At 43.4% G+C, this 14,134-nt stretch overlaps 1 protein-coding gene across 3 annotated transcripts in view; it reads left to right on the top strand.

The window, feature by feature from the left end:
• LOC147101677 (neuronal calcium sensor 1) overlaps nucleotides 1–10,290 on the top strand; it is a 113,355-nt gene extending 103,065 nt beyond the window's left edge. For all 3 annotated transcript variants that reach the window (XM_085965463.1, XM_085965464.1, XM_085965462.1), the window contains 5 exons: nucleotides 1,992–2,070; nucleotides 3,229–3,317; nucleotides 7,003–7,080; nucleotides 7,455–7,578; nucleotides 8,522–10,290. In XM_085965463.1, the coding sequence (XP_085821589.1) occupies nucleotides 1,992–2,070; nucleotides 3,229–3,317; nucleotides 7,003–7,080; nucleotides 7,455–7,553 (345 nt within the window). In that variant the 3' untranslated portion in view covers nucleotides 7,554–7,578; nucleotides 8,522–10,290. The remainder of the gene's footprint in view (nucleotides 1–1,991; nucleotides 2,071–3,228; nucleotides 3,318–7,002; nucleotides 7,081–7,454; nucleotides 7,579–8,521) is intronic.
• Nucleotides 10,291–14,134: the final 3,844 nt, after the last annotated feature.

Here is a 14,134-nt window from a genome sequence, read left to right as displayed (position 1 = left end):
GGTTCTCTCTCCTTGGGTACTGTCCCCTTCTCACTCAAATCTGCCGTCATCACCCCTCAAAAAACAAAACAACCCTTGACCCCTCCGTGCTTGCAAACTACTGCCCCATCTCCAACCGCCCTTTTCTCTCACGTCCTTGAACATGTTGTCGCCTCCCAAATCAGTGCCCATCTTTCCCGCAACTGCATGTTTGAAAATCCCTCCAATCAGGTTTCTGCCCCTGCCACAGTACCGAAACGGCTCTCATCAAAGCTACAAATGACATCCTTTGTGACTGTAACAAAGGTAAACTATCCCTCCTCGTCCTTCTTGACCTGTCTGCAGCCTTTGACATGGTTGACCACTCCATCCTTCTCCAACATCGTCCAGCTGGGTGGGACTGCACTCACCTGGTTCCATTCTTAGCTGTCTAATTGTAGCCAGAGAATCACCTGCAACGGCTTCTCTTCCCACTCCCGCATCGTTACCTCTGGTGTCCCCCAAGGATCTATCCTTGGCCCCCTCCTATTTCTCATCTACATGCTGCCCCTCGGCGACATCATCCAAAAACACAGCGTCAGTTTCCACATGTACACTGACAACACCCAGCTCTACCTCACCACCACTTCTATCGACCCCTCCACAGCCTCTAAATTGTCAGACTGCTTGTCCGACATCCAGTTCTGGATGAGCAGAAATTTTCTCCAATTAAATATTGGGAAGACCGAAGCCATTGTTGTCGGTCCCCGCCACAAACTCCATTCCCTGGCCACTGACTCCATCCCTCTCCCTAACATCTGACTGAGGCTGAACCACACTGTTTGCAACCTTGGTGTCATATTTGACCCTGAAATGAGTTTCCGACCACATATCCACAGCATAATTAAGACCGCCTATTTCAACCTCCGTAACATTGCCCGTCTCTGCCCTTGCCTCAGCTCATCCGCTGCTGAAACCCTTATCCATGCCATTGTTACCTCCTAGACTTGACTATTCCAATGCACTCCTGGCTGGCCTCCCACATCCTACCCTACGTAAACTTGAGGTCATCGAAAATTCAGCTGCCTGTGTCCTAACTCGCACCAAGTCCCGTTCACCCATCACCCCTGTGCTTGCTGACCTACATTGGCTCCCGGTTAAGCAATGCTTCAATTTCAAAATTCTCATTCTTGTTTTTCAAATCCTTCCATGTCCTTACCCCTCCCTATCTCTGTAATCTCCTCCAGCCCCACACCCCCCCCCCCCACCGAGATATCTGTGCTCCTCTAATTCTACCCTCTTGAGCATCCCTGATTTTAATCGCTCAACCATTGGTGGCTGTGCCTTCTGTTGCCTAGGCCCTAAGCTCTGGAATTCCCTGCCTAAACCTCTCCACACCTCTACCTCTCTCTCTTCCTTTAAAGACGGTCCTTAAAACCTACCTCTTTTACCAAGCTTTTGGTCACCTGCCCTAATTTCTCCTTATGTGGCTCGGTGTCATTTTTTGTTTCCTAATACTCCAGTGAAGCACCTTGGGATGTTTTACTACGTTAAAGGCGCTATATAAATACAAGTTGTTGTTGTAGCAACTTTCAGATTCTCAGTGCCTCCCAAAGCACTTTACAGCCAATAAATTCCATTTTGAAGTGTTACTTGATTTGTAGAAAAACACTGCAACCAATTTGCACAGAACAAGGTCCCAGATCAGTTAATCTGATTTTGGTTGTATCGGTTGAGGGAGAACTGTTGGCCTGGACACTGGGAGAACTCTCCTGCTCTTCTCGAATAGTGCCATGGGAACTTTTGTATCCATCTGAAAAGGATGATGGGACCTCGGTTTAACATCTCATCCAAAAGACGGCACCATCAACAATGCCACACTCGCTCAGTACTACACAGAAGTGTCAGCTAGATTATGTGCTCAAGTCCTAGAGTAGGATTTGAACTCGCAACTTTCTGACTCGGAGGCAAAGGCTGGAAATCAAGTAATTTACATGTGAATTGATGAAGATGCCTTTTTGAATGGATTTCAGGATGGAAAAATTGAATTCTCCGAGTTTATCCAAGCACTGTCAGTAACTTCAAGGGGGACTCTGGATGAGAAACTGCGATGTAAGTAACTCGCTTGACTCGAGTCTTGTATCCATTTTGTTTAGTCTCCATTTTTGTCACACTTCACCTCTACCTTCAACTCAGTGCCCATTATGTACGCATGATTTAACAAATGTGTAGTTTATTGTGTTTTGTAAAAATATATTCAGTGCTGCGGTTTGGGAATACTCTTCCACTTTTTGCATCCACTGTCTGTCAGATATTTTAATTTATTCTCTGCATTTATTGCCCATCCCTAGTTGCCCTGAGAGCAGTTTGATACAACTGAGTGGCTTGCTCGACCACTTAGTAGGGCAATTAAGAGTCAACCACGTTGGTGTGGGACTGGAGTCACATATAGGCCAGTCAGGGTGAGGATCAATGTTCCCTCTAAATTGTCTCTGTTGTGCGCGGCCTGTTTATTTCAATGTGTGGTTCCTTTATTTTCCTGCGCATGCGCGGTATTTCAGATGGAAATGTTTGTGAGCGGCCTGCGCGATACCTTGGTTACTGCGTGGCTGCGCACACACGCAGCTTAGAAGGAACATTGGTGAGGACGGCAGGTTTCCTCCCTAAAGGACATTAGTGAACTAGTTGAGTTTTTACGACAATCCAGCAGCTTCATGGTCACATTTATTGATGCCAGCTTTTTATTTTCAGATTTGTTTTTAACTATTCAAATTCTCAAACTGCCATGGTGGGATTTGAGCTCACGTATGGTTTATTAGTCCAGACCTCTGGATTACTAATCTAGTAACATGACCACTACACTATTGTACCCAGACAATCGCAGGTCAGCTACAACTCAGGCTGATGGCAGACTTATAGCCACCAGTACTTCACTCTGCAACTTGTACTCTCCAGACACAACCTAGATTTGTAAGCAAAAACCTCGGAGTGTCTGTTCACAGTTTAAGTGAACATAGTACAAACATTTTACATTCTCACTATTGTGTTACTGAAATCCTAATGATAACATAGTGCTATTCTTCCTCATCTACATGTGTTCTTGTATAATTGTCCCTCACGGGGATAGTGGTAGGAGAGCAATTGTCAACTTTCGTTAGACTGTGGTTGAAATATTAACATAAGCATAATTACAGAAGCCTACGTTTTTGCTACACTCTGCCTGAGAGCATTAATTTTGAACATGCATTAATATTTGATGTGTTGTTTCAGGGGCTTTTAAACTGTATGACCTAGATAATGATGGCTACATCACCAGAAACGAGATGCTGGATATTGTGGATGCTATTTATCAGATGGTGGTGAGTAAATTATAAAGACCAACTTAAATTGTACTTCTGTCTTCAAATTTCATAATCCGACCGCATTTTCTAATTTTTTTTTAAAGCCTCTGTCAGCTGTGGCTCAGTGGGCAGCACTCTCACCTCCAAGTCATAAGGTTGTGGGTTCAAGTTCCACTCCAGGGACTTGAGCAAAAAAAATCTAGGCTGACACTCCCAGTGCAGTGCTGAGGGAGTGCTGCACTACCGGAGATGCTGTCTTTCGGATGAGACGTTAAACTGAGGCCCTGTCTGCTCTCTCAGGTGGACGTAAAAGATCCCATGGCCACTATTTCGAAAAAGAGCAGGGGAGTTCTCCCTGGTGTCCTGGCCAATATTTATCCCTCAATCAACATCACTAAAACAGATTGTCTGGTCATTATCACATTGCTGTTTGTGGGAGCTTGCTGTGTGCAAATTGGCTGCCACGTTTCCTATATTACAACAGTGACTACACGCCAAAAAAATACTTCATTGGCTTTGAGACGTCCGGTGGTTGTGAAAGGTGCTATATAAATGCAAGTCCTCCTTCCTTGTTGATATTGGAGGAACTGTTTCTCTTTCTAAGTATTTCAAAACCAGACATAAATAAAAGATATTGTACTAAAATTGGGAAATGTATGCTTTTTTAAAATACTGGCAGTTTCCTTCTAAATAAAGATTAAAAGGGTTTTTTTTTAACTTCAAAGGGTTACTTGCCTTCACTCTTGGTAATCTACTTTAGTCAATCTAAAATGCTGAATGTGAGTGGCAGGCTGTGGGTTTTGCAGGTATAAACAAGATATGGTTCTGTAGATTGGTTCCAGCCACTCCACTCCGAATCAAGAATTGTTTCTCTGAATTAATTGCATTATGGCTAACTTGAAACTCCAATGTGTGTTCATGGCTGGCTCCTAGCAAAATAATGTATCCCCAGTGTCGAGATGTAGCCTTGTATTTTAAAATACCGACGCGCGTGTCGCCTCAAAAGAAAGCTTGCGATTCCGGACCGGTCATAGGCGTATTTACGTTTCGGCCGGACAAAAATCCCGCCCGCGGTATCCCAAAAACGTTCAGCGTTCCGCTCATTAGCATCTCATTAGCGACCGTGTGACGTCGAGGTCTTCCTACAGTTGAGTGTCGAGTGACTCGACGATTGACCAATCCTACGCTTCGGTGACCTGACCGGTCGACCAATCGGTGCGTGTGTGGGCGGGCCTTATCCTTCTGAACCGAGGTGAGTGGCCGCCATCTTGATTTTTCACAATTTTTTCCCCCACACTTTCTCTGTGTTAGGGAACTAAGGTAAATATTTTAATGATGTGTTAGGGAATTAAATAACAATTTAATGGGGGGGGGAGAGCCTCGGGAAATCGCGGGGGGGGGGAGCCTCGGGAAATCGCGGGGGGGGGGGAGCCTCGGGAAATCGCGGGGGGGGGGGGGAGAGCCTCGGGAAATCGTGGGGGGGGGGGAGAGCCTCGGAAATCGCGGGGGGGGGGGGGGAGAGCCTCGGGAAATCGCGGGGGGGGGGGGAGAGCCTCGGGAAATCGCGGGGGCGGGTGAGCCTCTGGAAATCGCGGGGCGCTCGCGCCGGCCGCACTGACCGCGCATGCGCCGGCCGCGAGAGCCCGCTCCTGGCGCCGGCCGCCGCTCAGCATTCCCGCTCTGGCAACGGCACCGGACCTCAGGTAGGCAGGGGGAGGGGCCGGAGAGAGGGACAGAGGGGAGCGGGGGAGGGAGGGACAGACAGGTGAGGGGTGGGCGAGGAGAGGGAGGGAGACGGGAGGGGAGGGAGGGAGAGGAGGGGAGCGGGGGGGGAGGAGGGGAGCGGGGGGGGAGGGGAGGGAGGGAGGGAGACAGGGGAGGGAGGGAGGGATAGGACAGGGAGAGGACATGACAGGGAGAGGGGGGACACACAGGGGCAGGGAGACCAAGCGCCCCAAAATTGCCCTCGCGCCCCAAAATTGCCCTCGCAACGCGGGGCTCCCCAGCTAGTTTTAAAATAAAAAGGTTCATGGCTGTAGAACTTTGCATCGTTCTATTTTAGTCATTCACTGACAGACTAGTTGAACAATCCAAAGAAAGAAGAGATGGATTACAGATTGCAAGGGATGCAGCCGACATACAGAGACAATAGTGTACGAGTACCAGAAACCTTAACTGGTAAATGAAACCCAGTTGTTGGATTTTGCTTTGGATGGGGTTGGGGGGGCGGGGGCGGAAAGAGGAATTATAAGTGGAATTTTTATTTTGCAACATTAAGTAAACTGCATTTATTGTAACCTCTTTTTCTCAGTGTCCCAACTGAAAGCATGTGTAGCTCATTTTAGTATGGACAATGTTTCCATTCAGAAAATTTGCTTCCGCATACCACATTCTCTACACCACGATAGGAGTGTACGAATGCCCTTATGATCCAATTCGGGTTCTGACAGAGAGAGCCAGGACTTTAACACTTGTAGAGATATCGGTAATTATTGCTACTGAAGTAAAATAAACTCAGATTTTTAATAAGTAGTCGCGTATTGCTGTAAATGTAATGAGCTCATACAATAAAACTTAATTATCCAATTGCAATTATTCCTTAGACTATTCCTATATACATAAAAGGTTCTTTTTTTTTAACTTGAGTAGTAGGTTAACATGAGCAATTATTCCAAACCCTGGTAAAATTAAAATATAACGTTCATGGTAAGCAAAGAATCAGAATAAATTTTGTTTGCGAATTGGATCTGCAGTTCCTATTGGGTTAAAGAAGGTTGTCTTTAGATTTCAGTCAGTAAGGAGGATGGTAATTCCAGCAGCAGGTACAGGAAGATACGAGAAGGAGAATGGAAGTGACAAGAACCGATCAAATGAAGAATGGGTTTTGATACTGAGAAATGGCTAGAAACTTCCTGTTAATACTCGCTGTAATAAAATTAATGGAAGCTAAAATAGAGGAAATTCCTGCCAGGTTATTTGACACATATACCAGAGTGGGTCAAGAGGGGGATAAACAGTTCAACCAATTCCTGCTCCAGCTGAGGCCAGAAGAAGTGTAAAAATCAAACACTTATATATTCATAAATAGGTCATAGAATAGGTGAAATGGCCCCTAATCTGTACTCTAGACTATCTGTTCACAAAATGGTAACAATGTAAAAGGCAGCTAACCGTCCTTTTGGGTATCCTTTGGTTCGAGGAAGATGGCCAGACTCCTTCGTGTGTAGAGAATGCCTCTATTTGAAGAATGAATTAGGCCATACCAAGTTAAATTGTCTGCCTTCTCACGCTCTCCATTTCCCTCATTCTGGGATTTTTTTCTTTCCCTTCCGGTGTCCTGAGTCTCATCTCGTCTCCCATGCTGTTTTACCATTCTTGATTTGTAATTATCCTGCCCCTTCCTTAACCCAACCTCCAAATGTACATTTCCACTGTTCACATTCATATAAATTAACATTTCAGAATTCTGTGACTACATATACTGATTTAATTTAAAGATGAAATGCTGACCAAGCTCATTAACTGCATTGATGGGCATGTTGGTGTGACAGTCAGCCTGGGACATTCTGGCTCCTGGTCCACTTAGAAGAGTTGCATACATGTCAAGTCTGCTTGTGTCAGATTATATAAAAATGTAGTTGTCTTTTTATTCAAAACCTTGGCATTTTAAAGTTTTTAAATATATAAAGTTTTGGGTCCTTAGGGTAATACAGTGGAACTCCCTGAAGAGGAGAACACACCAGAGAAACGGGTGGATAGGATTTTTGCCATGATGGACAAGGTAATGAGTTTTGGTTTTGTTTTATTTTGTATTTGAAGTCATGAAGAACTGAATTAAGAGAGTAATGTTGGGGACAGAGAAGGTAATTTTCAACTTCACAGCTTGGGCTATAACCTGGTGGAGTGGATCGCCTGTGCATTGTAGAACCCGCCTGATTGTCATTCCATTGAACGGAATGAAAATCGTCTGGGTTCCATGCCATGTGATCCGCTCCGCCAAGTTGCTGCCCAGACGGCGAGGTTGAAAATGACCCCCAGAGTGTCTTTGTTGTTTAAAACTTAGCCTTGTACTTCCACTTATCAGATGGCTTCTGGGAGCTTGACATTGTACCTGCATTTATGGCGGTTCACTAATTCTGGGTACCTGTATTACAGAATGCTGATGGGAAGTTAACCCTACAGGAGTTTCAAGAGGGATCGAAAGCAGATCCATCCATTGTCCAAGCGCTTTCTCTATATGATGGTCTGGTATAGTCCCTGCCACCTCCCTTGTGCCATGGTGAGTTATGATGGTGACAGCCTTTTTAACGGTTCTTCAAATTACAGGTACTCATGTTTTCTACCATAAAACAGCCATAATCATTTTCTGTGTATTTCAAATGTTATAAAGCATGACTTAGAAACCACTCCTTGATACTATTTTAGGGTCCTCCCCTTGATGAATCCCACTATAATGGGAGATGTGATGTTGGTTAATGAGTCCTGATTCATTATAGCGGGGGCTATCTGCTTTGGATGTTGAGTAGCAGTCAAATCGGATGCTTTAATTAAAATTGTTGGACTCCCTTCAAAGTATGTTGCTGAGCTTTAAAGTATAAATTTGTTAATGTACTGTAAGTCAAAAATCAAAAGCACTCCCTGCAATTTCACACACTAACAATTTCTACTATAAACTTCTGACTATCTTTCATTGTTGGCCATTAAACGAGGAGCATGATTCCAATTGTTGACTGTTGGTTATTTTGGTAGGCTACTAAAATTAGTATTTTGTCAAAGAAATAATATAGTTGGAAGCCTCTGGCCATTGCTTAGAAAATGTATGTTTAGAGCCCAGATTCAGATATTTAAAGCAGACGAACTTAGACACTGAGTATTGGTAGGCTATTCAACCGTGCTTGGGTGAGGGTCAGAGGGATTATACTTTAGTCCGATCCTGTCCTCCGATGCCCAAACATGCATACCTTCCAGCAGGGGCCACTGGATAACAGTCAGAAGCAGAAACCCTAACTTCCCCCCCCCCCCCACCCCCTTACACTGTCACCTTGGACAAGATCAATTAACCGAGTACAGATTAGGAATTGAACCTGGGACCAGTAGAACGTCGGGCAGTATAAGAAATGACAAAGAGAAGAAAAGTTGGTCTCAATTATTCTGTAGATAACCACTCGAGGATCAGGCATTTGTGGTTGGATCCACTGACCATTTACTCACTTCCTTTCCAGATGCCCAGGGATGAACCATTTCGGTGCCATTTGAACGGTTCTGTGCAGAAGCTCGATGGTCCAGCAGTCGCTCACCTTCACCCAGATGTGAACAGGAGTGTACGGGTGTGTGCAGGCTGAGCTCTTTTGCTTGTCTCCATTTGCCAATCTCAGCTTAAGAACCCAAAATATTTTTTTTTCCAACTTGAGAACTCTGCGGTCGACGAACGCCTCTTTTTTTTGGAAAGACTTGATCGAAAGGAGCATTGATATTTTCCTTTTTGTACGATTTTAGACTGAATTGAATTGCTCGAGCTGTGAATTATGTTTGTTTGGCTGCCCTGGCTGCCTCAATTAGTGTTTTAAATGAACAAACAAAAGAAATCGCTGGTCTTGTATTGTCTGAAAAATTTTAGCAGCAAAGTACTGCAAAGTGAGGATTTTGTGCATGTTTCGTGCTTTAAGTGAAAATGTTTTATCATGTATATTCTTTATTTATTTAATCGTGAAATTGCATTGTATTCTCGTTGTCGCCTTTTATTTTGAGGCAAAGAGGTTAGTTTTCGAAACCGTACTTGTACCTTTCAGCTATTAAGTTAGACTTGTAGGTACTGTGAATATCGGACTGTAGTACCATAACTGGCCCAATGTCCCAGCATTGCAAATGGTTTCCAAATTGCAATAGTTTCTTGATTTAATGTCCTCCTCGGAGACTGTTTAACGTAAGATAATGCACAGATTGGAATGCATTACAGGGCGATAATTCAACAAAAGATTCTGATGCGTTCATAAAGCCAGCATTAAAGCTGAAGCTGTTTGTTGTTTGATCTTGTGCCCTTGCAATACATGCTTGCCTATTGCTTTATCTACTATATACAGTTGGAATTCTTATCAGTTGTAATATTTTATTTTTTCTTTCGTTGGTCAGCAGAGGACTGACCTGAAGTGGGCTGACCATGCTCAATAGTGATGGCACACAACATGATCATGGATGCTGTGAACGGAAGCATGATCTGAACTGCATAGATATTGAAGTTTTATTTCAACTTCTTCCAGAATTAATTTTGGTCCAGTATGTGAATGAGTGGCACAGTACGTGTACACAGTGCTACCCTCACAAGCCGGGGCCTGTTCGTCACACCCATGGCTAACTCGCCCCTCGGCCAACCAATGTTTTTGCACATTGTACATAAGGTGCTCACTCTTATGTTTAAAAAAAAAAAAAAAAAAAATTCCCCAGTTTGTGAAGTGATGAATGTCTTGTTGGTATCAGTGGGTTGGACAGTGAGGAAATCCTATGTCCTGACTCAAGAATGTGCAGTTTACGAGAATCTAAACTTCAAAAAAATTGAGTAAAGCGAGTAACTACTGCTGATTTGTATTGTAGTTTAAAAGTCCTGAGTTGGGCATAATTGAGCTGATTTGAATATGCACAGAGCACTTCAAAACTCTGCGCTTTTCTGCAACCTGAATTGATACATTTAATGCAACCCTTTTACGGTACATCTTTTGTTTTGGAGGTTTTTTTTATCCTTTGATTTGTTTTTTGTTATTACATTTAATATTTGTTTTTAAATTAAAAAATAGAAATGAGATGATAACTGCTGCATGAAGTGATATATTTTGTGGTTTACAATGCGATAACTCACTGTATCTTTGATATTTTTTCAATTGCTTTGCTTAATGTTGCTTTGTTTGATCACATGCTGTAGTGCACAATGCTCACTTAACACATGTTTGCAAATTCCAACAGTCTGGTTAAGTCCAGTTATAAAATGTGATTAACAGCTCTTTCCGCACATTGTGCCCTATTGCTTTTGGCAGGCCTAGAGGAAGCATTTCAAAAATGGTATAGCCTTGTCACAGATTCTTGCTGGACTGTCCCTCCCCTGTCCCCCTCTCCCTCCTTTTCCCCCACCCCAACCACCAATAGCTTTTTCCCCCATGCGTTATTTTTTTGTCTCTTAATGTCTTTTTTTAAAATCCTCTCTCTCTTTTCTCCTTTCTCCTGCTTCTGTTCTTTGTCCATGGTAATTTTTGAGGGTTTTATTTCAATTTAGCTTTTTGCAGAAATTTCACTTTTTTAAATTTAGCTTGCGTCACACTCATTTTTCTGTGGCGCACATTTCTCGTTTTTGTCTGAACCTTCTTCATAACTTTCTGATTTATCTCTCGTTACTTGCAACTGCTGTGCGTGCTTAACAAGCAGTGCATGAACATATTTTCTTGTAGTACAGAGCAACTCGAGCAAAAGAAATATGGCAAGCCAGTTTTGGGCAAAAATGGTAAAGGCTGCCCTTGTGGTGCTGTGGGCTTGGCTTGAGTTTTTGGATGGGGTCTAATCTCTTGCTTAAATGGCAGCATACTTTAAAGAGCAGGAAAACTGGGAGCATTGTACGGTGGCTTCACCAAAACAAAACCACTCTGACCAATGCTGGCAAGTAGTTCCCTCTGTGCTGTATATATTTTGTAATGGGTATACACCAGAGAAATTTAGTAACGGCGAAGTCCCATTGTCCTACAATGGATCGTGCATTCACCTCAAGGTAACAATATGGAAGCTGCATGATTGATGTCTGAATGTAGTGACTGGTTCCACTGCGACCAGTCACATCTTCATGACACTTTACGCAGCTGATAAACTTCTCACCTGCTTCAGTTATGTCATTAAGAAAAGTAAAAAGATTGTTCTGGACTCTCCTAAGAATTAACAATTAATCTCCTGAACGCTGCAAGCACCCTGGGAGAAAAATCATAGGGGCATTAACACAAAAATGTTTTTTTTTCATATTTTCTTTGTACACTTATCTGTTAATTATATAAAAATATCAGAAATGAGGGGCAGAAAGGCTGTTTTATTTGGTGGAGTGGATGGAGGTGGGAGGTCATGTGATTGAAAACTCCAGGAATACGTCCACCCAAGGTTGGCAACTGTAGGATTGGGAGTGAGGGTTTGATCAACCAAGCTGCACCGATTTCTCACTGGGACAGATGCGTTCAGGGGTTGGAGTTTTAAAAAAAAATTCAGTATCCCTTTTGTTTGGATGGATCGCTGTCACTGGATAAAGTTAGTATTTCTTTGTAATCACGAGCAGACCTCCTCTGCTGCTACTGGCACATCAGAGGAGGACATGCTGCTCTATATGGACAGGAGTGTTGTATCGTGTCATGCATAATGTGTTATTGTGCAGTTGAAGTGCAGCTCTGTAACTTTATATGTCACTTTGTGGCCACCAGCTAAAATTGTCGTGTCTTCTCGGGTCAACTCAAAGCTAATTGTTTTTGGACAGAACTTCAGGTCAGTTGAAGTTCAGAGTAGCTAGCTTTACACGCACTTATGTCTGGTACCTGAAAACAGTTTGTAGATATGTTGTTGGGGGAAGTTCCTCCATTTATTGGAAATGATTGATTTTCTCATATGTTTATTTTTGTTCATATGACATAGAAATGTGCATGTGTGATAGACGCAGCTCTAAATGATAAAATATAGTAATTGCTGCATCTCTGACTTTTTGCTTCAGGGGAATTTCCTCAGTCATATAGCTCCAGCCTTTTAAGATTGAGCATTTCAGTTCTCGGACTAGCTTGTGCTGAGCAGGGAGTTGCAAAAAGGAAGCTGGGAATCTTGCGTGCGAAGTTTACCACAAAAAATATTCCCCCCCCCCCCCCCCCCCCCCAAAAAGCTTTTAAAAGAGATTGTTCAACAAAAAAGTCAACCCAGGCTCCTAGTTTGCACTTGCAGTCTTCCACACAGCAAGTCCCTTTATCCCCAGGGAGAGACCCTTACACACAGACAAGAATGGAATGGAAGTGGTTGGTAATGCATACTGTCAGCAGTAGGATAAAAAGCAGGCTAGGTAGTTTTTCCACTTTAGCAGTCCTGGAATGGGATGTGGTCTGAAAATCCACAGGCGGTGGGGGAGAAATTCTTGTTTTATTTAATGGCCAGTAATATAAGCAAAGAAACCATAACTCATATCCCCATAAATTACAGCTGCTAAATTGTGGCATATCTTTGAATCTGCAGTGTAACCTCAGCTCTTGCTTGTGACAGATGCTGCAGCAATTTGGATAGTTGGGGCTCAGAACTAGAAATTGATTTGGGTAAAAAAGTGCAGGAATACTCCACATCATCGATGAAAACAGAAAATGCTGGAAGTGAGTGGCAGGTCAACGAGCACCTGAGAGAGAAAGATAGGCAGATGTTACAAGTGGACCCACTGTTCTGGTACCCAGCTCTTAGCTCTCCACCATTTCTCGACCCCTCATCTGCCTTTGTATCGTCAGGCTGCTTGTCCGACACCAAATCTTGTCTAAGTCATGAACTATTCCGCTCCAACCTTGGCCTTGGCCACTGACTCCATCCCCCTCGCCTGCCACTCTTTCAGGTTGAACTGACCACAGTGTTGACGACCTGTTTGGCCCTGAGCGGAGCTTTAAACCCTACATCCTGACCAAGACCATTTCTACTCGACAATATTGTCCTCTCTGCTTCTACCTAAGCCCCTCTGCTGCTAAACCATTGTACATGTCTCTTAACGTTCTCTCTGCTTTTCTGTACTCCATAAACTGCTGCACGTTTCCTGTCCTGCTCAAAGTCCAGCCCATTGTCCCCATTTTCACTGGTGTATGCTGGCTCCCTCATCTCCCAACACACTGAAGCACCTTCACACCCTGCTCGTACAAAAATCAACCCTTACATCTTAGCCTGACGTTCTGGGCTAATGGCAATTCAGCCAAAGATTGTTTGCCAGTAAGGATTGTGTCAATCTCGTGGAGATTTTCTTAGTCAGGTGAGACTGTATGTTCTCGGGTACTTCAGAATCGATGAGTGCCTCAAGTTTCTTTCACTTCTGTTTGGATGGTTTTATCGTGCGGTTTGTACATAGACCTGTGTGTGCTTTTTTTTTAATATAGAAGATTTTCTCCCGCTGTCCAAATCTTCCTAGTGTGAGCTATAACAACCAGCAGTGTGACGTACAGTTTAAAAAAAAAAATCATGAATCCACAATGCTAGCATGATGGGCTTTTAGTATAGAACGTGTTGCAGTGTGCAGGTAGTTACTGCATCGATGTAAAGTGGGCTTTTTCCAAAAGCATCATAGAATTACCTAGTAATAGAGCCTGGCGCTTCTTCATTGCGACAGTGTAATGGACATTAAGCTACATTTTTAGATTGTTAACTTTTTAAATATTAAAATCAAATCCTTTCCTATGTTTAATTTCTTTCTTGCCTCAAACAAATTCTTCTCCAGTAGGGTACCTTGCTTCTCAGTCTCTGCCAGTGATAGAGAGGCAGCTTGCTAGGAGCTGTATTGATCCTTCACCCCATTTCCCCCCAGCTCACTCCCCATTCCTATCCCCACGCACCCATTTCCATGTAGAGTGTCTCTTTTAAACTAGCTAATATCAGAAAATTACTGTGAGGAACTGCAGACATGATCCCTGTGTCTTTTCATTGCAGTTCCAAGATGGAACTACAACTAGTGGCAGTGTTGAGCTATATACAAAGTGTGTTTGAAACCTCTCTCCCTCAACAACTGTTTGTGGTTTCACTCTTACTTTAATGTACTTGTTCTCGCATCGCTTTTCTGACTGAAGTCATGGTACTTGCTGTGAAGCAGATTGTGATGC

The sequence above is a fragment of the Somniosus microcephalus genome, chromosome 23 (assembly GCF_052327205.1).
Source record: "Somniosus microcephalus isolate GS21.2 chromosome 23, FLI_Smic_1.0, whole genome shotgun sequence".
In the NCBI taxonomy this organism is placed as follows: domain Eukaryota; kingdom Metazoa; phylum Chordata; class Chondrichthyes; order Squaliformes; family Somniosidae; genus Somniosus; species Somniosus microcephalus.
The sequence above is the reverse complement of the archived record's forward strand: the minus strand, read 5'-3'. Positions and strand labels throughout refer to the sequence as shown.